At 40.9% G+C, this 25,132-nt stretch overlaps 1 protein-coding gene across 4 annotated transcripts in view; it reads right to left on the reverse strand.

The window, feature by feature from the left end:
- Positions 1-24,081, reverse strand: part of SNX25 (sorting nexin 25) — a 68,917-nt gene extending 44,836 nt beyond the window's left edge. For 3 of the 4 annotated variants that reach the window (XM_005883836.2, XM_005883835.2, XM_005883837.2), the window contains exons 1-4: positions 23,997-24,081; positions 17,756-17,972; positions 10,848-11,020; positions 9,413-9,599 (exon numbers count right to left, since the gene is read on the reverse strand). In XM_005883836.2, the coding sequence (XP_005883898.1) occupies positions 9,413-9,599; positions 10,848-11,020; positions 17,756-17,972; positions 23,997-24,018 (599 nt within the window). In that variant the 5' untranslated portion in view covers positions 24,019-24,081. Of the gene's footprint in view, positions 1-9,412; positions 9,600-10,847; positions 11,021-17,755; positions 17,973-23,996 lie in introns of those variants that run through there. The other variant, XM_014531400.1, reaches the window with a different exon arrangement.
- Positions 24,082-25,132: the final 1,051 nt, after the last annotated feature.

Raw genomic sequence — 25,132 nt, forward strand, 5'->3', positions numbered from 1 at the left:
GGGAACGTTGGCTTCCTCCTTCAATGAAGGAAGCAAGCCTCATGTTCGCTTTAAGCTGCCTGGCTGCCGGCCACCATCTTGGCTGTCAGTTAATTTGCATATCTCCCTGATTAGCCAATGGGAAGGGTAGCGGTCGTACGCCAATTACCATGTTTCTCTTTTATTAGTGTAGATACCAGCTAACATGTAAGGATTCCTCTCATTAGGTACCAGGTACCTGTTTAGATACTTTCATTTACATTATCTCATTTAACCCTCATAATCTGGTGCTGTAATTATCCTGGCATATCCCTCCCCTTACCTGTTGAAATATGATTTGACCTTAAACACTCAGTCCATGGCCATTCCTCTCTGAAGCTTCTTAGATTCCTGTCTTCTACAGGTTAAAATATTTCCTCCTACCCACTTCTTTAGCTCTTCACTCTCTACTTCTGGCCTTAATATCTTGCTTAATATTTAACTATTTATACCCACGTGGATCTCTATGCTGGACTATTAGCATCTTGCTGGCAGGTGAAAGAATTCAAGGATACACAACCAATTCATCTTTATATTCACCAGACCCTCCTCACACAGTGCTTTGGCGTTTGAACATGGTTAATGAATTTGCAGAATTCACTTTCACTTGATACCAAAAGGCAAAATAGGAAATGAGTGACTTTCTCATTTTCAACAAAGCTATTTAAACTACTGTTAACTGTTCAGAACAGTTCTGGAATTATTAGAACTGTTTTCAAGCCAAATTAAAAAACAGTCTCTTTATTTCATTAGGCACACCTTACACATATTTTTTAGAAATATATTACTTTAGAGCCATCTTGGGCATACACGCTGGAACGTCCTACCAATGTCAAAGGCTGGACAAATCCTAGTCTCAGGTGTACAGTATGGTAAATGGTTTAAAATATTCTTTTATATTAAAATTAGTAAGGACATATTGTAAATTTGAATATCATACATATATATGTTTAAGAAAAAGTTAAAAACATTAATGTCTTCAAGTTGCCACAGGCTACTTTGTACTAGTCTAGAGGTAATATTTTCATTAGAGGAACTTCAGTTAATGTGGTTGAGAAGAAATACAGCTAAGCTGAAGCTGTTTCCCAACTTAGGAAGTGTCTCAGAGTAGTGAAGAATGTGGGTTCTGGTACCAAATGGCCTGTGTTCAAATCCTGCTCCCAACACTTACTGTGTCACCTGGGAAAATTATTTAAGCTCTCTAAAACTCAAGAGTCCTCATCTGTATAGAGGGGAGTAACAGTATTTTCCCTGATAGGGTTGCTATGAAGAGGAAATGAGATAACACCTTTAAAACAGTTGGAATAGTGCCTGCCCCACAGTGAGAGTCCAATAAACATTAACTATTGTTCCTTAACCCGCTACTGACTCTTCAGATGTGCACTATTTAGGGGGATGGTATGTGTGTGCTTGTTAAACATACATAAAACTTTTGTAAGTAGCCTTACTTTTTTCCTGACTATAGGACTGTCTCAGCTAATCAATCTAAGACCACCAGGGTCATTGTAGTCCAACAAAATCGGGTTTATTGACCCACTGCACTGGGCAAGAGGAACCACGGGCATCTGTGGAGCTACTGTAGGGTAACTTCTGGGACGGGATGGCGTGTGGGTGGGATTTAAGTGAAGCAGCAGGGGACAGGCTGGACGCAGGGCTGTGTAAAGAGGTCACTTCCAGGTGGATCCAGGGTCCTCTTGCCTTGGACACTGCAGTTCAGGTAGATGTGGACTGCTGAGCCCAGAAAGCCCTTATCTGCAGCGCGACTTATGAGTGAGGAATGAGGCTGTTTCTCTGTGTCAAAGTGACTGAAATCCTCCAGCACGAGCGGGATGCACCATTCTTACTGCGAATCTCACACAGCACAGTTTTTAACAGTCTGGGCAAGATTCAAGAGCGCAGTTTCTCAGTGAACAAGAAAGCAGTAGTCACTCACTCAAATAAGGAGTCATGCTAACACGTACACATTACAGCTCCGCGTGTACTTGGAAGGAGATAGTCTCCTGCTAGCTTTGGAGCTGCCTTCAGTATCTGTACCCCAGCCTGATAAATGGATGGGCAGACTGTACTTGCCAAGGCTGAGCCAATTTCTACTTTCTCTAAAGAACATATGTTCATTGAAGAACATTGGAAAATACACAAAACACAATATTCATAGTTAATCACAACATTTGTCATATCCTTATAACCTTTTCTAGGCAAATAGGATATTTTGCTATTTTATAAGACTGGATTTCTGCTATAAATACTGCCTTAGAGCCTTTTAATTTAGCAATTTATAGTTACTATCTTCCAATATTATTAAACCATTATTACATGGCAACCCATTATATACCTGCTCCAAGAATTTTTTTTTTTTTTTACTCAACCCTTTTTGTTAGGCACTTCGGTTATTTCAAGCTTTTCTCTATTTTAAGTAAAATTGCAATAGTCTTAAAGAAATCTTTCACACATTCATGATTATTTCCTTCATATAAATTATTATAACTATCAAAAAGAATGCATATTTTGTGACCTGTTTTTCGTGTTCTAAACCTGTGTGACAAAAAGGTATTAATTTATCCTCTTAACAGCAGGACACAAGGTTGTGCTACACCCTGCCAACACTGGGTGTCATCAAATTTTTTTTAAATATATTTTTTCTTGATTTCAGAGAGGAAGAGGGAGGGAGAGAGAGAGATAGAAACACCAATGATGAGAGAGAATTATTGATCGGTTGCCTCCGGCACTAAGGATCAAGCCTGAGGCCCGCAACCCACGCATGTGCCCTGACCAGGAATCAAACCGTGACCTCCTGGCTCATAGGTCGATGCTCAACCACTGAGCCATGCTGGCCAGGCTCAAGTTTTTAATCTTCACCAATATTACGAACAAAGCAGAGTGCCTGGTTTCTATGTGAGTGCTGCTGAGGGTCTCAAGGTTCCGAGCTGTCTCCTCAGGAGATGTGTTTCATGGCGTCAGGGCCAGGGAGCAGGAGCACAAACAGGGCAGATCTTTTCAATTAGGACTCAGAGGAGTGAGAGATCCTTTCCCCTAATGGGCTTCATACCTGTTTTCCACTTTCTAGTGCAGAAGGGAGCGGCTTCCACAGAAAGACAGGCATTTCCCGCTATGCACACACGGCAAATGGTAACACTATGTGAAGAGAACACTGGGTGACAGGCCTCCAGGCCTCCCCAGCCACCTCGAGGGCAGAGGAAACCTTCATCTGCACATGTCTATATGCTCTCTCGATATACATCCATATATTCCAGCCATACCAATTAGAAAGTCTGGGCCAGAGCAGCCTGAGGTGTCCTGAACGTATGTATACACACAATTCATGTTATGTACAGAAAATAACCTGGAAATATATATACCAAGTATTAACAGTTTTCATCTGCTTGTGACAACTGATTGCTATTTTCTTAATCTTGTTTATATCTTTTAATCTCCCTAAAATAACTACATTACCATATATTCATTTTCTAGATCCCAGAGACTACAGAAATTACATTATAGAAGCAACCAAAGCTTTGTCATGCTGGCTAGCTGGTACCCTTTAGTTAACCTCAGGAAAGCCAAAATTGCCCTGCTGGTGTGGCTCAGTGGTTGAGCATTGACCTATGAACAAAGAGGTCACAGTTCGACTCCTGGTCAGTGTACATGCTGGGGTTGCGGGCCCAATCCCCAGCGTGGGGCGTGCAGGAGGCAGCTGATTGACAGCTCATGGACAATGTGGTCAGTCATAAGAGTGACACTTGGGTCTTCATGTGTCTTATCCCTTGGCCCTTGATGGCTCAGACCTCAGGATGGAGAGAGAAGCACTGCTACTTATGGGGTCTCCTCAAACTCCAGCTGGGACGCTGAATCCCAGCAGGCCGCTGGTGCTCGATCAGTGTTCACAGTTTGCAACCCTTGATCTGATGATATAACCCCTGTGGCGGCTAAGAATGAGAGCCATGCAGATTCTGGGCTAAGTGCGTTACCTACACGGCCTCCTGCTCCTAACTGCTCTTCATAAAGCACATACACCTTCCCCACAGGGCCAGTGCTGCTCCAAGTACAGGCACAGAATAAATTCCTTAATTTCAGAGAGATCATGAACGTCCTTATACCCAACTTCTCCCTTCTTATATCAAATTTCACGTTGCTGCCAATAGTTAATTATCTTTGCTCCTAAATGGAAATAATCGGTATTCTCTGATATGTTCAATCCCACCTCTGCATCCTTTGCTATTTCTCGGACACCAACAGGAGGAATTACATTCCGAAGTCAATGTACTTTTACTTTTCATAAAACTGTGACACCTTTTAGAACATTTCTCGTATGTAGCCTCGCATTTCAATGAGTTTTTAACTAAATTTATATTCATTTGTTATTATTATAACAACTTGCCAGGCTTCTCTTTGTTTTCCACACTGATTTCCTCTCGGTGTCCGCCCACACTAACCTTTTCCCTGGATGCTGCTTGTGCTGATTGATTCCTGACAGGGTGCATTACTCTGTCTTCAGGCATGTGCAATTTTTTCTCTCGTGTTCCTCTCTAAAGTAATCCTCTTTTACTGCTCATGATTCACAATATAGTTTCAGAATCACTGTTCAAAACACTGAAATGTCCATTTTGCCAAAGGTGAGAAGCTTGGGTTAAGCACAGCTCTCAGGAAGGCCTTCTTGATGATCTAGTGATATTTCTCCTCACTAGTCACTGTGTATCTCAAAACTGTGACATACACAGTTTTTAAATAACTAAAATGTAACAAATTTTATGACATAACATCTAGCCAAGACTTCTGATTGGCAGCAGATGGGAGGACATTCCATTTAAGAGAGATTCTCAACACGAGCTGCATGTTATAATCACCTCGGAAGCTGTTTAAAACAGTGATGCCCAGGTTCCACTCCAAGCAGGTGCAGAACAAGTCTCCCATTTCATGGAGGAGCAAGTATTTTCCATTAGCGCACTCGTTACAAAGACGCCGGGGAATGACACAGCCCGGGCTGCATTCCTGGCCAACAACCTGCCCAGTCCTTTCCAAGAGGTTCCTGTTAGGGCCGAACCTTTCATTTCCCTTGTTTAATGTTTACTTTGACTCCAGCTTTATCTTCAAAACAAAGCAACACAGCTCCTTCTCCAGCAAGGCTGCAATTGCCGAGTTTCATTAACGGATGCACCGCGGCTCTGAACCCTGTTTTGCCCTCCCTGACTGGTCATTGTCTCACCGCCCACACGGACGGTGGGGAATCCATTCAGCCTGCCCTTTCATATCCTGCATCAAGATGACACTGAGCTTCGTGGCTCCTGTTTTATTAACAGAATTGATCACTGCTCCTACTAGAAGATGCTGGAAAATTCAAAATATTATACCAACCCAGTTATCACATCCTCGCTTTGACTTCCTAGATGCCAGAAAAGAAGAAAAAGGGAGTAGCTAAGGAAAGTGAGCTATCCTACTGTAAGTTTTTTAAAGCCTGGGTGATTTTAATACACTGCCAGGGTAAAAACCAGTAATTTAGTATATTTTAAGAGAACATTTCTAGGTCTAAAGTCCTACTGTGAAAGCATCTCATGCCAACTCAAACAGAAAAACAAACTGCACAACTTCAACATCACCTTCACGTTTTGTCTGTTTCTTTGTTTTTAATGCATTCCAGCCTAGTAGAGCTAAATGACTTTTTTTCCCCTTTAAAAAATATGCCTCCATCTCTCAAATGTGCATAAAACAAAAGTGGACAGTTTCATCAACTGCTGAGTCTAAATAAGACACAGCCCCTGCCTTAGGCAGCCAACCCTAAGGTTTTCTAAAGAGCAACTTGAAGACAGGGACCAAGAACACAATAGAGTCAGACAGCAGTGTACTCTCATTTTATCAGAGAAGCAACAGAACGGTTCAGACTGCGACTGAAGAAAGCAGCTCCATGAGTGCTGGTCAGCCGATAAAGCTCAGTGATGGAGTTTTAGACAGGAGTCTGATAAAACGCGATTTTGCTTGTCAATAACCGTAAGCAGACCTGACCATGGGATAGAGAGCAATTTTTCTATCAGATAAACAGTAAGTAGCCAAGTAACAAGATAATTTATGCACCACCTCCTACCAGCACCTACTTTTTTGAGCAAAATGATCAATCTCTGCTATAGCAGAATTGTTCCTGGACTTACAATCTCTCCAGTTCAAGCTGTGCAAGAAGTAGTTAGTCCTCAGGTCTGCCCCTAACATGCAGTGAACAGGGACAACAGCCCCATGCAGAAAAGATACACCTGGTCATATCAAAGAGAACTCCCTGACACCTTCCCTGCACCTGAGAACAATGCAGCAGCTTTACCCAGCTGTCGTCCTGACAAGGAAAATAAGCACTTCACAGTTGGTAGCTGTTAGAACCTAGGGCTGCGTTGAATAGCCTAAATCCATCTACCCTCCAGCAACGTCCCAGGAATTATCTCAGTCACAGAAACTGCCTCGGGATTACGCAATATGTGCAACAGTACCGTATTCCGAAGGGAACTCTGCAGGTGTGTATCTACCAGCGAGAAAAAGGCCTCTCACAGTCTTTCTCTCTAAAGGCTCTTTGCCAAGCTTGCGGAGGGGACCATAAATCTTCAGGATTACCACGATCCCACAGCTGATGCTGCCAAATGCATATGACTCTTTCCAGAAGCCCACATTCCTGTCACAGGGAATTCTGCAGCCCTTCTAGAGGAAGTTATTGACTTATTTCCCAAAAGTTACATGAGGAACTGCAAGTTTATAAAGAGATGGAGGTCAGCCCTGGCCAGTTTGGACTGAAGGGTCTGAGGTTCGATTCTAATCAAGGGCATGTACCTCAGTTGCAGACTGGTTCCCAGCTGGAGCGCATGCAGGGGGCAAACAATCGATGCGTGTTTCTCACATCAATGTTTTTCTCTCTCCCTCCCCCCTTTCCACTCTCTCTAAAAATCAATAGAAAAATATCCTCGGGTGAGGACTGAAAGAAAAAAAAAGAGGTGGAGGTGAGAAGAACAGGTCATTCCAGCCGGACTCAGTCAATACACCAACTTAGCTCTGAAATGTATTCTTTTTGTTTCTAATTCTTTCAGAGTTTCATTATCTAATCACCAAAGTACCTCTGAGTGTCCTCCCTTTGACTCTAAAAATGTTGTTGGAAACACAAAGCTTAACAGTAAGATGGAAGGCAAAGAGAGTTCAACATATGGAACAGAAATAATACACAACGGAAACTGTCAACATTAAGCTATTTACAGTATTTCTAATCCTGAGCCTTTGATCAGTATATTTTGAAGATAAACCATTAATTCTTACCAAATTCATTTATAATATGAGGAACTGTCCTCAGATACAAAATGACGGCTGTCTGCACTCCGTTGCTCCTCTTGCTGGCAGGTATAGAGTTGGAGGAGCCAGTGGTAAAGAGAGGTTAGCAATCTGCAATATTTTATTTTACTCTTATTTACAGGGTGGGGCAAAAGTACATTTACAGTTGTTCATGTGATAAATAATACAATAGTTAACAAATAATACAAGAATAAACTAACTATGTTTCGTGTATTCACAACTGTAAACCTACTTTTGCCCCACCCTGTATTTACCTACAGTCACTGATAATGCTACGGAAGATACTCAACAGTTACTGAAAGGGCATTCTTTAAAGTGCAAACAACCCAAATTTTCCATCAACTGATCAGTGGGTAAACAAAATGGGGTCTTCACATAATGGAATATTATTCAGCCAACAATAGGAATAAAATATTGATACAGGCTACAAGTGAGTGAACCTTGAAAACATGCTAGTGAAAGAAGTGCCATTCACAACAGGCCACATGTTGGCTGACTGACGTACATGAATGTCCAGAACAGGCACATCCGTAGAGACAGGAGCAGAGCAGGGGTGGTCAAGAGCTGGGGGAGGAGAGGAGTGGGAAGGGACTGCTGACGGGGACAGGCTTCTTCTCCGGGGGATGAAAATGTCCTGGAATTACCGGTGACGGCTGTGCAGCCTTTGAATACACCAAAACCCGCTGAACTACACACTTTAAAACGATGCGTTTGATGGCATGTGAATTATCTCAGTGTTTGAGAAAGCCCCTCTGCGGGTGAGCACGTCTCCTGCCTGGAAGTCCCCCCGTGCTCAGAGGCCTGCCTTCCCGGGACCCCACGGAGCTATCCTTCAGTGCTGCCCTATTTTGAGAGTACGAGGAAGTGATGTTAGAGAATATTTAAGTGCTTGTGCTGTTTTGTTTCATCATGTATTTATAGAGGAAAAGGGGAAGTGTAAAGTCAGAATTTCTCGTGTGATGCTGGCCACGCAGACGGAGGTGATCCCCAACGCGCCTACGTGACAGGAGCGGGCTGTTTCCAAGCATCCTGGGCAGAAGACACCATGATTTTGCTCTTCAAGGGCAATTCTTGCTGAGCTGCTTATTTTCCTGCTGGATGGTGAACTGTCAACATTAAGCTATTTACAGTATTTCTAATCCTGAGCCTTTGATCAGTATATTTTGAAGATAAACCATTAATTCTTACCAAATTCATTTATAATATGAGGAACTGTCCTCAGATACAAAATGACAGATGGTGGAGCACCAATAGTAGTACTAAATAATTAGCTCTAATTTTAAAGATTTTTGTCAGCTTTGTGTAACTCACCTTAATGTTGACACTAGTTTAGAGGCACATAAGGAAAATATAAAATCCTCAAATAGTCCAAAAACCGAATTTCAGCCAATGTTTTACTTTTCCATCAATGACTTACTAAAAGCACTTAAAGCAACACGGAACACCAGCGCTTCCTTTCTTCCCCACGTGTTGTCGTCTGGGGACACTGGACACAGGGTGACTAGAGACAGAAGCCTAGAAAGCCTGCAAGCTGCACAGCACCATATCATCACACTGTGTGTGCATATACTTGCTGTGAAAAGAAAAATTAAAAACACACACACTCACCCCTAAAATATCTCAAGTATAATAAGTGAGACTGAACTTTCCTACAAAAGAGACTCCTGGGGTATATTTCAAATGTGTTTTCTCAAACTATTAGTCAAGAATCCCTTATTTCCAAACCTGGGCCTCTGCATTTCCTAAGAAAAAGGAAAATCAATACAGTGCTCTGCAGTGAATTTTATAAACACATCATCTCCTTCCAATGCTTTCCTAAGGTAAGCATCAGAGCAGCTAAGCAGACACTCCTAACAACTACACAGCTCTCAATCTATGATAACCTAATTATTTGAAAAACATTATACTTTGAAAAATCTAATTCCACTGCTAAAGGAGAAGCTGGATAAATGTAGTTATCATTAAGTGGTAAGATTTATAGACTTCCTTTATTTCTGCTTCCCCGGCAAACACATTTTTCTTTACCTAACCAGGCAGAGGATGATAATGGGTAGCTATTATCCTGCTATGACTGAGGACCAAGTACCTTAGCTGCTTCAAGAACTCAACATCCGAGTTGCTGTTAATGAGCTTGATGAACTCTTCGTAAGAAGGAGCATAGGTGTAGGCTCTCTTGTGATGTTCGTTCGCGTGTTCTCTGCGCTCCAGCTGGGCGAGCAGCATCTGGTTGATGTAATCCGGATTGCTAAGGAATGCCACCATTGGCTTCAAGACTGTGGGAGAAGAAAACACAACTGAGAATGGCAGTGCCCTTTAGAGGGATTGTTTTTATATCATAAAATTGAAACTACATTTGGGAAACATCTTTAAACTACCCAAATGGGGAACATTCAAACACACACATACCCACATGTACGGCTGCCCATCTATACCAAATTGCTAACAAAGCTATCAAAATTAAGTACATCGATTTTCTTTTTATTTCTTTTCTAAGGCTCATATGATCTGTCTGCCAAAAGATGAAAGTCAACATTCTCCCAACTGCTGAAAGTGGACCTGAGGGAGGGAGTTGTTAAAAAGTCGATGGCACTATTACAAATTCACTCTATTAACTTTAGGTTCAAAAGTTCCCCTTTTCTCTGTGGTTGATTCGATATTAGCTAATGGGCACTGCTGGCTAATCTTGAAATAATAAATGAGATACTCAATCAATGCATATCAAATGCAACATTATTTATTTGAAAGTCTGAGATAGGAAAAATTTCTCTTAGGTCTTATCTTCTTTCATTTTTCTTATCCTGGCTAAGCATTTCCCTGGATACACTTTTTTCTAGTAATCACATTATATTGTGGTACGGTTCCATTTTTTATTTATTCCAAGTTCACAAAATTACATATTACATATCAATGAATCTTTTTAAAAAATATTTTTATTGATTTCAGAGAGGAAGGGAAAGGGAGAGAGAGAGAGAAACATCAGGATGAGAGAGAATCATTAATCGGCTGCTTCCTACATGCCCCCTACTGGGGATCGAGCCTGCAACCTGGGTATGTGCCCTGGCCGGGAATCGAACAGTGACCTTCTGATTCATAGGTCGATGCTCAACCACTGAGCCACAGGGGCCAGGCTATCAATGAATCTTATAGCAAAGGCATTTTAAGTAGATGCACACTGGAGTTTGACTGTAGATGTTGTTTCATTAACATTTATATTATTGGCCTGGATAATTCAAAAGCTATCCCAAATGGGAGTTTACCGATGGAGAGCATAGGGCTGGGTATCCTATGTCAAAATAGACAAAATGTACTCTTCACTTGGTAATGTTATATAAAATTGGTTTATCACATACGGACAAATGATGTCCTCTCTGAGCGACATTTAAACTTACATTGTGAAAGTATATTAATTCTCCTATGTCCTACAGTGTGCAAGATACATGCAGGTGTCCTAGAAGTGTGTAGCCCAAGCATTGGCACAATTACCATCGCATGAGTAATATGAATTACTTATGAAAGTCTACCTTTTGTTGTGAGAATTTCTGCAAGCATTATACGTAAGCTGAGTGACTGGACATCCTTTGAGGGGAGGAGACAAAACACCAGAACCCGAGAGCACGTCTGTAGGAATCTTACTTCTTCAGCCGAGTTCCTTAAGCATGCATGCAACACAAAAGGCCTCGGCTGTTCTTCTTGTCTAAAAAATAAATACATGAGAGGAAAAAGGAAGGAAAGAAAATTCTAGAGACAATTCAGTTATATGCCATTAGGTAAAAATATTTCAAATGGGCAGTACATCAGTTTTAATAAGTGTGTCCGCTCCTCAACAATACCAATAGTCAATCATTTTCTCTATCACAACTAATCTGGAAAAATACAAATGCATGGCCATTTGGGATTTCAAACCTTAAGTAGCATCAACAGTTATGCATGCACTAGAGGCCCAATGCATGAAATGCGCACAAGGGTAGGCCTTCGCAGCCCCGGCTGCCTCCCAGTCCCAGCTGCTGGGGCCCTTGTGGCTCCGGCTGTCTTCCGGTCCTGGCCACCCTCTTTGGGGCAATTGTGAAGCCCCCGATTGATTGCTCTGCCGGCCGGTGGTCTTGGCCTCTCTCTGTGGGGCAATCATGGGGCAATGGCCGGGCCCTTTCACATCGCACCCGCCTTAGCTGGCCTGGCTACAATGAGTGTCATGGCATAATTGTCCGGACGGTCGTTCCACTGATCTGCTATTCAGTAGATTTGCATATTACGCTTTTATTATTATAGATTACTTCTAAATCATAGCAGCAATTCAGAAAGGTATGAGTATTTCTTGAACTAGATTATTTTAAATTTCCTATATCTTATTATAAATGTGATCTACAGCTTCACTTTTCAAAGAAAAACTCTAACAAAGCATAAGCCAGGGTACCAGCCAGCTGTCCTGACAGGGTGATCCTGGGATTAAAAAATCTACGGTATTTTCCCTGAGGAGAGTCCATGACTTGATGCTACATAATTCGATGGCAAACTGCCTGCTGTGAGGCTCCTGAGGACTTTCCACCTAGTTCTGCCAACCCTGGCCACAGACTCCATCAGCACTGACCCCGACCCCGTCCCCATCCAAGGGCCATTAATTTGAAGGATCTGAGTGAAGAAGAGTAGATAGAAGAACTTTCTATTCGTCCTTTTCCTACAGTATCTGGATAGTAATTCAAGAATGACTAGGAAGGTCATTTTTCCAGTGTCTCCCAGATAAAAGGCAAAGTTTACGGGCTTCTTACTGTCACTTCTGGCCAAAACTGAAAGAAAAACAAACCAACCACTAAACAAATGGGGAGGAAGCTTACTAGGTATTACACAGGAAATGAAACAAATAAATGCATAGTAGAGCCTTTACGACTAGTGTCTCTCAGAAGTAAACCTTTATTTCTTTTTGCATAAGACTAAAGCCCAGTCTCTAGAATATGTACAGGAAAAAAAAAGGTTTCCTCTTTGTCTTCTCTAGCAAACTACAGGAATTCAAGCCTAATGAGCAAAGCCAACAAACAAACAGAGATTTTAAGAGAAAGCCTTTGCACATATAATATGTTGACTTTTTAAAACTGGCACCCTTGCCCTAGCCGGTTTGGCTCAGTGAATAGAGTGTCAGCCTGTGGACCAAAGGGTCCTGGGTTTGATTCCGGTCAAGGGCCTGTACCTCGGTTGCAGGCTCATCCTGGGCCCAAGCCCTGGTTGGGGCTCCTGTAAGAGGCAACCAATTGATGTGTTTCTCTCACATCAATATTTCTCTCTGTCTTTCCCTCTCTCTTGCACTCTCTTTAAAAATGAATGGAAAAATATCCTCGAGTGAAGATTAAAAATAAATAAATAAATAAAAATAATAAAAATGGCACCTTTAATTATTTTAAACTTTAGCTATGCTGCCAGCTAGAGTTGATATTTTAATATAGTAAGATTTAGATGCTACTTTGCCATTTCAAGCACTTTTAAGAATGATGCTTTGTTTTAAAACTAGTGTCCCAGTGCAGACTCATGCACATTGAAAGGAAATTAATTAGAAAAAATATTTTAATATCGCTATTCGCCCTTTCTCTATAATAGAAGTGTCGACCAAATCCATGATCGACAATGACAGATCAAAACACATGTGTGCGATTAGCAGTGAGAGCTTTATATGTATCAAACATGCACGAGTCAGCTTAGCCTTTTATATATAGAGATAAACTTGCTTAATTAGACCTGCTTTCTGATTTAGCTAAACTTTTTCCAGCCCAGTGAAGAAGCCCAACTTCTCTTTCAGGTAATTGTCAGCAACACAGCAGTAAATATCAACATGAAGCAGATTATTATTGTAGATCACGCAGGCAGAAAAAAGGGTAAAATATTTAACTGTAGCAGTGTTTAACTATATTGTACGCAGTGAGAAAACCTGAAGTCATTTTCAAGTTCCACCATTTCTTACTTCTTTTCAGTCGGGTCAAGTTTCTAAACTTTCTAAATCTCTGTTGTCTTGCTAATGAAAAGAAAATAGGATCCTACTGAGTTTCCTATCTACCTACTCCAGGACTTCTGTGAGGACCAAATGAGATGAGGCATGGGAAAACACTTCACACACATTTGGTTGAACTGTAAAATATTTGCACCTGGCTATAAAGCAATTCAGGTTCCTGGGCTGAAGAAACTCCAAGGAGACTAGTCGCTAGGGAGAGGAAGCCGGGCGTTGCTACGTAATATCATTACCCGGCACCCACAGCGACTGTTTCCGGGCTGGGCTGGGCTGTGGGCCACATTTTGCACCACAGGGTCTCGGCAGTGTCGAGTATTTGGTGGGGTGTCACTCCAGGGTGGTGGCGGGGCCTGTGTCCGACTTGGGGGAAGCTGAGTGTTAGTTTGTCAGCACCAGGTCCACAATACCGTTTTTTTTTAAATGGCCAGAGCACATCACAGCAGCTCCTGCGTTGAGCGTCTGTCCCCTGGTGGTCAGTGCACATCATAGCAACCAGTTGGAGGGAAGGACGGACACTTAGCCTTTTATATATATAGATCTATGTTTGGTTAATAGCGTTGGGGAAAGTTGTCCAAAAAATAATCCACTTTTACAAGAGAGGCTTCTTTAAATAATAGCAAAAGCCCTCTCAAAGTGTACACATCCCTTCTCTGTCCCTGTGGAAGGCAGATCATGACGAGCCTGATCCTCGACTCGCACCAATTCCTCGCCCTCCTAGAGCTAAGTCAGGGGAACACCTTCGGAGTGAGCCAGGCAGAAGGTTGGCCAAACAAGCCTGATCTCTGGAAAAGGGAAAGGTGAATGCTTCCCGATACCCTCTGCCAGCTCTCCGCAGGATATTCCCATGATGCTCCCTAGCATGCGGACATCAGGTATTGCCTCAGAAGCCAAGAAAGAATCGCGAGTCAAATGCCTGCTTCTGGGTCAGCAGATGTGCGTCTTGCTTTCTGGTAAACTGCAGCCCTAATCCCGGCAGCATCCTTTTTATTCAGTATGAATCTGTTTCCTGCACTTCCTTTTCCTTACTTCTGGGTTCTCATTCCTTGAATAAGGAAAAGGACTTTTTGTAAATGTCTTATGTTCACTATTACTTCATTTTTCCATCTACACCAAGAAGTATATATGATCACCACCATTTTATAGATGAGAATATTAAAGATCTAAGTGCTTAAGTGAATGGTCCAAAACACAGAGGTAATAAATAGCAGAAATAACTGTCAAGTACAGATTATTTACTCTACACCATAATCAGAGATTGCAAGGATGAGAGGAGAAAAAATTGCAGAGTTAAAGAAGGAAAATATGTGAATAAAAACATTATTCTTCCCAGGGGGGGAAAAAAGGAGACATATGTAATACTCTTTTTAATACTTTAAGAAATAAAAATTATAAAACAAACAAACAAACAAACAACAAAAAAACATTATTCTTCCCCCTTAAACAGCATGCCGGTGCTCGACTGGTAAACAAAACACGGAGACTGTAAAGAGACTACAAAGTTAAAGATGCTATCGATTTAATAGCATAAGAAACAATCTTTCTTAGATTTTCCTGAAACCTACTGGAGCAAGACAGATGGGACAAAGGAAGAGGAAGCAGAGGCAAGAATTAAATGTGATCTGGATGGGCTTAAAGCAGCAACAGAATGTTGGCCTGGCAATAAAAACAGGCTGACCGGAAAGCCACCTCCACACAACTGCCTACCAGTCAACCAGAGGCTGTGTTGCTTTTATTAATGCAATTTATTATCCTCTTGTCTGACAGTGGCCAATTCAAGTGGAGCCTCCCGGGCTGCCAAGCCATTTCACACTCAGTGGATACCTGCACATTCGTGGAGATTTCTAGGATGAGGGCACAGGTTAGCCGGGGCAGGCAAGGACAGATCTAGCCAACGAACCTGTGCTGTCCACCAGTCTCATATATGATGTGTAGAAGGTGACATTAGTTCTCCAGGCTTCACCTCCAGGGCACGCATGATCATCTATATCAAAATGCCAGTGACCTATCGGCACTTTTTAAAATATCCATAATCCCAGGGAACAGTGATAGAGTCTTTTATTTAATAAGGACCATCAACTAGAACGTGTAGGCAGAACCCAGATATCAGCAAAATAAATCTACCCTGAGCATAAGATGGCTAGAAGCCCAAAGAAAAGGAGTTTCTCAAATGAAATCAATGCTCTATTTCTTTTACTCTGATGCTTTGTCTATAACATTTTTATGTTATTCACAAAAGCAGTAATTTCAGAAGCTGGTAAATGTCTCAATGAAAAATATATTCTTATGTTAAAATTAGATAATCACAAAAATACTAATTTCTCAAACACTTGCTCTTCTCCCAAACCTAAATCAATCAGCCTTCTAACTGAATAAAACACTGACTTAAATACTGTCCTCTACTGGACCATAATTTAAATGATTTACTTTAAAATGAGCTCCCACTGAATTCAAACAAGTCTTGGCAGAGTCTGCCAGGTAGAACTGTGGAGCACTTCACCCAGCGGCCCACTGCAGATCAGCAGGTGCCCCGAGGGGCTGCTGGACCCTCGAAAGGAGAGGCTGAAGCTTCTGAGACTCTGGGGAGGAAACCCACACTCCTACCCCTCACTTTCCTCATTAGTTCACATCCCCTCTTACTGGAAGTTAACTTCTTTATAAACAGCAATATTCAAAGGGTGGTCTGGAGACTCCTATGTGTCCCCAAGGCCCTTTCAGGGGGTCCCTGAGGGCAGAACTATAGACATGGGAGCATAAAAATGTCATGTTTTTTCACTCTCAGTCTTACAAGTGCAGCGGAGTTTTCCGGAGGCTATAGAATGTGAGATGACATCATCACTCTGATGGTTAATGGAAAGTGTATACTTGCACTTTAAAGTTTCTTAGTTTTAATATCTAACATGGTCAATATTGATAGATGTAATAACAAGTGGTGAGCTAGTAAATGTTTAACAACCAGCTCTTCAAAGGAGGAAAAAAACCTCTGATTTGTAGCATTCATCCATTTCACAGTGTAAGCACCCCCACCCTGGCCAATTACACACTAACAACCTGATGTCACTGAACTCAGAGTCAGCTCCACAAACCAGGACAAGCTGCCCCAGCACACCACGAGATGGAACCTACAAACACAAGCTCTTTTAGGCTCTCAATAACTTTTAAGAGTATATAGGGCTCCTGAGACCAAAAAATCTGAGAATCGCTGCCCTACAGTAATTTTTTCAAACCATGAGTTATAACCCACAAGGAATAAAATAAATTTACTTAGTCTCAAACACCATTTTAAAAAAATGTTAAGAAACAAAAAATACCAGTTATCACATATAATAAGAGTACTGTTTTTATAAAATTGGGTCATGATATAAAATGTATTTCTTACTATGGGTTCCAGTTTTTACAAGTTTGCAAAACACTGGGGGCAGAAAGCTGAAAACTAATAGGCATGTGATGGCTGTGGGCTTTGGTCCCATAAACCTGAGCCGAGTAAGACTTTGGAAGAGAAGACACTATAGGGAAAGAGGCGATACGCCGAGCCTGGGCGGCAGCTGCTGCACAAGCATGTTGAGCAACCAGGCCCACTGAGCACATCACAGGGCAGAACGGAGCCGCTTTCTGATAAGCGCACACGCCAGCCCTTAGAAAAGAATCTGAGTCACCAGCGGCCCAATAAGGATGCCAACGCCTACTGCACAAACCTTTCCAGTGTGACAGTACAAAGGCCAACGAGCCCCAGGCTAGCAATTTTCACATGGAAACATCTCTAATTATATCCCACAAGCTCCAATATTAAGTTTCTTTAAAAGTCAATTTTCAGGGTATGGTGATGCTCTTAACACAGGACTCGCACACATACACAAAAATCGTTAAACTTTTCTAAAAATTTAAAGTCACTGACACTATAAAACCTTATGCTTAAATTTTTTATTTCTAGCCTGGCTGGTGTGGCTAGTGGTTGAGTGTCGACCGGGAGGTCACAGTTCAATTCCCAGTCAGGGCACATGCCTATGTCGTGGGCTTGATCCCCAGTAAGGGGTGTGCAGGAGGCAGTCGATCAATGATTCTCTCTCATCATTGATGTTTCTATCTCTCCCTCCCTCTCTAAAATCAATAAAAACATATTAAAATTTTTTTTGCTATTTCTAGGTATCCATAATACTATAAATAATTCATGATAGTGCTGACTCAATAAAATTCTCTTCACTGTTCAAGTTATTTACAAAATTAAACAAGTCTATAAAGTGGTTTTCTATTACAAAGTTATTTTTTAAAAATCTATTTTATCATAACACTATAATTATTCCCTTCACTATGTCTACATTTCAAGGCAACCGTCAGCAAGACACAATATTCTAGAGTTCGGTCTTGACTGTGACCCCTTGCTCAGGAAGAACAGTATTTCCACGGGAAGAAGGGCGGGAAGGTTTTTCATGTTATAACGTTTACCTGGCATTCGCAGCTTTCAGGTCACAGAAGTGGGTGAGCAGGGTTCGCACCACGTCGTTGCAGACGACTTTCACCACATCCACGTGGCTCAGTCTGTGGTGCAGCTGTTTGGCAATTTCCCAAAAGTCTTCCAGGAGCAGGTTGTAAAGCTGCCCCTCATCTTTGCTGAGGTTCCCGTACCAGGACAGCACGTAATCTCTGTAACTGTAGTCAAACACTACGAGAACAAACAAAGCAATGAGAAAACTCAGACGAAGGAAGCAACACCAAGACGGCATTTCCGCTGGAGACTGGCCACCTACTACTGAATACTCACTGTTTGAAGTATAAAGAGAGTAGAAAACAAAACAAGAAAAGACAATCTTCCCTACACTCTTTCAAAATGAAAGTTTCTCATCGAACTAGAAGTCCTGGGGTGTGGTGACTGGTGACCATATGTCCTGGATTTTCTTGGACAGCCCAATTTTTAAATAGTCTATCTTGGTGCCAAGCCATCTAAAACAGAGCATCTTAGTGGCCACACCCTTACGGAGTGGACAGGTTATATCAACGTGTTGCCTCTCAGCTCCAAATTCACCCTTTTTGGGCATGCTTTGATATTGGAGCTCGACCCTGTACACACGTCTTTGCCAACTGACACAGTGTTAAGTCCATGTAGGAAAAAACGGGGAAGTCAATGAATGATCTTTTGCAAGAAGTTAGGTCTTCTGAAAATTAAAAATGCTACTGGGCTTGAGCGTGATTTCTCCAAGAGCTCCAAGGAAGCAAAACATTTAGCCACATAACCCTGCTCCCACTGGAGGACCTGGGCTATTTATTAATCACTATTTATTTTACTAGCTTTTCTTTCTTTCTTTTTTCAAACACCACTTGACTTGGCTTCACTTTGATGTGACCATACCTCATTTCCTGCTTTGCTTTGCTTGTCTACTACACATGGGTTTATCCCCAGGAATCCTGTGAAACAAAATGTAACTTAGGGTCCTCACCTATTCCACACCTGGCATCCAAATGACTAACCCATAATTCTCAAATAATGCTTTAGCCTACGACTTGGTGCTCATTTTACTCACCTTGGCCGCTACACACCAACTTTAAGTTTTCATTTTATTTGGGTTTTTTTGCAGGAAGGGGCAGAGGGGGTCATGATTTGTAGAAAACCAAGTAGCAAATGGAGCCTCCAGCTGAGGCTTGGTATCCACTCTGTGTGGAGATCCCCCATGCCTGCAAAAGCCCACTGCTCAGAGCAAGCACTACTCTTTTCTAATATCCTGTGACGGCTTTTTTCTCAGAACATCAACCAGGAAAGCGTATCCAATGCTTTTTCATATTTCCAGAATTTCTCAGCTTTATAACAATTTACAAAGTAGCATCTTAAATCCCAAAGTTCAAAAGCATTCACAGAGCATCAAAAGTTTTGTTCACATAAGCTTGGCACAAATTGGGCTGAACATAGAAAGAAAAAGATGTAAAGAGAGAATTTAATCTTCTACATTTTACAAAGAAACTAGACTTTTTACATAAAACTGCTATAAATGGCCTTAAATCATCCAATGAACAAAACATTTGCATTGTAAGCAAATATAAAATGAAGCAGCATAACTTAAGGATGAGCATTTAGTGAAATGAAGTAATTTGTGTGGTCCAACTATATTTGTTCTTAATATTTTGGAGCATATAGGAGATAACTATATTTTCCTAAAACTATTTGGCAAAAATAAAAAATATTTTCTCCTTTAAAAAAAAAAGTTTTGTTCACAGACACATACTACGGTTTTTAGATATATCCTCAAAGTGATTCCATTGGTCTCAGTCATGCTGAGAAGATACTTAATAAAACTGAGCCTTATAGCTGAGAAGAATTACTTGCTAAGAACAAGGACTAAGGGGCAGGCACTGAAAAGAAGAAAATGATTCTACCTCAATCTTTCACTGTTCATTAAATAAATATTTATAGAGGCTTCCAGCATGCAAGGTGGAATCAATATCCGCTGAACACGAAAGAAAAGGCGAAACAAAAGCAAAAGCAACAAATGACTCTCCTAGGCCCTTCGACAATTTTCTGCTCACTTCCAGATATCAATTTGAACAAATAGCTGTTATGCTTCCTAGATTCGGCAAAAAGTACACACATCTCATCCCTAATTGGCTTATTCCAGTGGTCGGCAAACTGTGGCTCGCGAGCCACACGCGGCTCTTTGGCCCTTTGAGTGTGGCTCTTCGACAAAATACCGACTTCTGCGCATGGGCCACAAAGTTTCAATCGCACTGTACGTGCGCGCCCACATGTGGTGTTTTGTGGAAGAGCCACACTCAAGGGGCCAAAGAGCCACATGTGGCTCGTGAGCCGAAGTTTGCCGACCACTGGCCTATTCCATTAAGAAAAAAGCAGAAATTATTTCTGACCCAGATGTAAGAAATTATTGCAAAAATAGGAATGAACCAATCCTACAATCTCAATTACTGGCAACAAACAAGTAGGCCATGGTTTCTACACAGTCACTGAGTTTCACCCCCTCCACACATAGAGTCTGAGAAGTAAAATAACTTGCTCAAAGCCAACTAGTGGCAGAGCCAAGTCTCCTGCCAGTCACACACTCTTTCTACTCAGCACACTGCCGTCTTGCACGAAGGTAGAACAAGCCACATGAGTAAAGATGTGAAAAATATCAAATACAGTGGGGCCTTGACTTACGAGTTTAATTCGTTCCGTGACGGAGGTGGTAACTCAAATTACTCATATGTCAAATCAAAAAGTGAACGAGGGAGACACGTGATGCTGGGCTGATGTTGTGGCGTTCACTGTGACGTTCGCTGTGCCAACTAGCGGTGGGGTATCTGAAGCTGGCTCGTAACCCGAATTTTAGCTCGCAACTCAAAGCAAAAAATCAGCCGAGAGACGGCTCGTATCTCGAAAAACTCGTTAGTCGGGACACTCGTAAGTCAAGGCCTCACGCCTCACTGTAGCTCCCTCATCCAACGGATATCCAGATTGTTTAAAACCTATTTGTATGAAAAATATATGTAAGAGGCTGTACTTTTAAATTTCTCTAGAAGGCAAAAATAGGACCAATGGGTAGAAATCACAAAGAGGTTATTTATTAATGTTTACCATACAGAGGAACTGAATAAAAACAATAAGCTATTCAAGAGGCTGTCACGTTAGATGGTGAACATTCCATCATAAGAAACTTTTAAACAAGCTAGATATCCAACGAATAAGAATGACATAGAAAAAATTACTCCCTGAGCTGACAGGTGGGATTACATGACCTCTAAAGGCCCTTGTCTGCACATCCCAATGCCAAGTAACAAGAGCATGAGGGCCACCTTGCCAACAAAACACTGCTAGTTCATTTATGTGCAAGTCTTCCTCTCTAGCTCTTTTATTAAAGTTTTCGTGCTATAGAATTTTTAACTAACAGCATATAAAGCTGCAATCCAAAAGGTTTGGAAAATAAAAGCGGTTTTTCTTTTGTTAAAATTTAATTTCAAATTATAGCAGGAAATTAAGAGCAATTATAGGAGACTTAATATCTTTTTTTTAATATATATTTTTATTGGATTCAGAAAGGGAGGAGAGAGAGAGAGAGAGATAGAAACATCAATGATGAGAGAGAATCATTGACTGGCTGTCTCTTGCAAGCTCCCTACTGGGGATCCAGCCCATAACCCGGGCATGTGCCCTTGACCGGAATCAAACCTGGGCCCCTTTAGTCACAGGCTGACGCTCTATCCACTCAGCCAAACTGGCTAGGGCTTACTTCTTTCTTTTTAGTAATTCAATCTATAAAAACTTAAGTTTTTAAAAGATAAATCCTAAGTTATATTGCCCACTTTAGTAGCAACAACAAAAAAATCCACATACAAACATGCAGACACACATATATGCCTTGTAATTTACTCAACTCTTAAAATGAATCTGCTTTTAAATTATACTTTCTAAAAGGAAATATATATAAAAGCCTAAGCGACTGAACGACCGAATGACCGAACCACCGGTCGCTATGATATGCACTGACTACCAGGGAGCAGACGCTCAATGCAGGAGCTGCCCCCTGGTGGTCAGTGTGCTCCCACAGCCAACCTCCCGCGGTCCCTCCCCCTGGCCGGCCCACCATGATCGGTCCCGGGCCCTAATCGGGGCAGGAGACAGCCCCGATGAGCCCTGATCGCCAGCCAGGCCGAGGGACCCCACCTGTGCACAAATTCGTGCACTGGGCCTCTAGTAGATATATAAAGATAAAATGGTACAATGTTAGTTTAATCTAACTTCAGGGGGAAATTTTAAAATAAATGTTCTTAAGCATTTCACATAAACTGAACTTAAATTACTATCGCCTTAATAAATATCTCTGATATAATTTACAAGCATACCAAAAGACCCTCAATTTTATCAAGGCAAGTCCACTAAAAATAGCTAGTAATATTCAGAATTTCAATTAAATATACTGGTCCCAGAGTTTAGAAATGTAAATTAAAATATTCTAAACATGCAAATTATAATCACTACAAATTTTCTAAAAGTTTATAAAACCATTTAGCAGCTTAGCCTTCTGGACACATTTTTAGGTTCTAATTCCTTCTTAATTTAAATGTCCAAAATTTTTAGTAGGCAATTTTGTTTTTAATTTGCCCATGTTGGTTTTCAATTAAATTCCTACATAATAAAAAGCTAATATGCAAATTGACTGAACTGCAGAACGATTGGTCACTATGACATGCACTGACCACCAGGGGGCAGATGCTCAATGAAGGAGCTGCCCCCTGGTGGTCAGTGTGCTCCCACAGGGGGAGCACCACTCAGCCAGAAGCTGGGCGCATGGCCGGCGATCACTGCAGCAGTGGCGGGAGCCTCTCCTGCCTCCGCAGCAGTGCTAAGCCGTCAGTCAGACATCCCTGAAGGCTCCCTCTCAGTCAGACTGTGAGAGGGCGCAGACCGGGCTAAGGGATCCCCACCTCCCAACCCCCCCGAGTGCAGGAATTTCATGCACCGGGACTCTAGTTTTAAATAATTACTTTGTTGCCTTGGCCAGAAGGCTCAGTCCTGTATACCAGAAGGCTGCCGGTTTAATTCCTGATCAGAGAACATAGCTAGGTTTTGGGTGTAATCCCTGGTCAGGGTGCATACAAGATGCAACTGATAGATGTTTCTCTCTCACATCGATGTTTCTCTCTCTCTCTCCCTTCCTCTGTCTCTCTAAAATCAATAAAAAACATATCTTCAAGTGAGGATTTAAAAAAATGTATTATTTTGTTTATTGTGTAGAAAAGCTTTGGAATATTGTTTGTTAATATATTGGCAAGGACCATGTGATTAATATACTTTATTACTAAAGTATACATTTTGAATTAATCTTGGTAAAACAGCAATTTGAAGCCTAATTTTACGTTTGCTTTTTTGATTTGGGGACTGAGCTGTCACTGATACAGCAACCTAAGTGAGATAAGGGCACTCTCTTGGCCATACTGTCTTTTTTTATTTTTTATTTTCCTGTGCTTCCTTTTTTCCCTCCAATTTTATTTTGCATTGGTTTCGGGTATAAAGCTGAGTAGTTAGATAGTCATGCACTCTACACAGTGTTCCCCTCGATATTTCCACTACCCTAACTGGCACCATACATAGTTAACGCAATAGTCCATTTTATGTATATATCATATTTTGTTTATTTCTTCATTATCCATCATTGGACACTTGGGTTGCTTCCACCTTTTGGCTATTGTGAATAATGCTGCTATAAACACGGTCTTTCTATCTAAAATTATTTAAGATTTAGAAGTTTCTCTGCACTTAGGCATGACATGTTCATTTAGGATGGAATATTAATGAGCCTTAAAAGGAAAGATATACTGATACATGCTACAACACTGATGAATCCTGAGGACCTTATGCTAAGTAAATAAGCTAAATACAAAAGGACAAATACTATATGATTCCATTTATGTGAGGAACTTTAAAGTCAAGTTCATAAACAGAAAGCAGATTGCCAGGGGCTGGGAAAGGGGGAGTAGGAATTGTTTAATAGGTATAGAGTTTCAGTTTTGCAAGATGAAAAGAGTTCTAGAGACTTTACACAATGAAGATGTAATCAGTCATCAAATAAAAATTCATGAGGAAAAAAATCCGAATGCTATACTCAGACAAGACTGATAGATAAGTTTGCTAGAGATTATTTTCCTTTTAGAATAAATATAATGAATTGCTCTATATGGTAATTATGTACTCTCATTAGATCCTTACCTTCTTTCAGAGCTTTATCCATATTATGAGAAATTACTACCCTTCTAGACTGAACTGACTCATGTGAATTTCCATACACAGGACTCTGAAATGTAAGAAGAAAAGACACAGATTACTGAATGAATAAATCATATATAAAAATAAAACCAAAGGTATGAACATCTAATCAAGCAATAAGATTCACTTATCAGATTATAAAGTTCTTTTGGGAAAGCAACTAAATGTTTTTGTTAGTTAAAAATTGTTTGAAATAAAGAATTAAGGAAGGATTTTTTTTTTCTCTTTCAGAAATCAAAACAGTATGATGCAAATATAGAAATAAACAAATCAACAGAATGGCAGAAAGTACAAAAACATGCAAAATGTTTGGAAACACATATACCAAACTATGTGGTTTTCTCTAGGCGCCACGGGATTTTAACTTCTTATTCCATAAAGTCTATGTAACAGCAAGTTTTTAACATGTTTCTTAAAATTTTTTAATTGTAAAAAGATACTGCTTGGCAAAATAAAGGGGTGGGGCGTGGGGGAGAGAATTACAGAATTAAAATCCCACTATCAGGCTAGTAAGAATACATTAAAGAGGAAAAAAATTTAATTGATCACATACCAAAATGATCAAAAACATGTATAATGTAATTGGGCCTACTTATTGGTTTTGGAGGATAAAAAGTTAACTAAGTAATGTTAACAAAAATGTGGGGGTTCTTTTTTTGGGGGGGTGCTCCATAAATATTAGCACTGGCACATCACTAAGGAGATCTAAATGGCTAATATTACTATCACCCTCATCCAACCAACAAGCCTGGGGCCGTCACTGTTCTCAGGCTGGGCATCCAAACACAGCTCCAAGCGTCTGGGCCACCAACCAGAAGGAGACCATTTATAGTTCCCGGCTGTTTCTCACTATCCGCTGGGTCAAGTGCCAACAGTGCCATCTGTCTTTATGACCACTGTTATTAAAAACAAACAAAAAGCCATAGTTTTAAGATCCCTTAGTTGAAATACTTTTAAAAGCCTTAAGTGTACAATTACACTCATGAAAAAAAAGAATTCCTTTATGCTACAAATTAACATAATATTCAAAGCTTTCCCAAGAAACATTTTTTTAAAACCATAAATAATCATAATCCTAT

The sequence above is a fragment of the Myotis brandtii genome, unplaced genomic scaffold (genome assembly GCF_000412655.1).
Source record: "Myotis brandtii unplaced genomic scaffold, ASM41265v1 scaffold802, whole genome shotgun sequence".
Classification (NCBI taxonomy): Eukaryota; Metazoa; Chordata; class Mammalia; order Chiroptera; family Vespertilionidae; genus Myotis; species Myotis brandtii.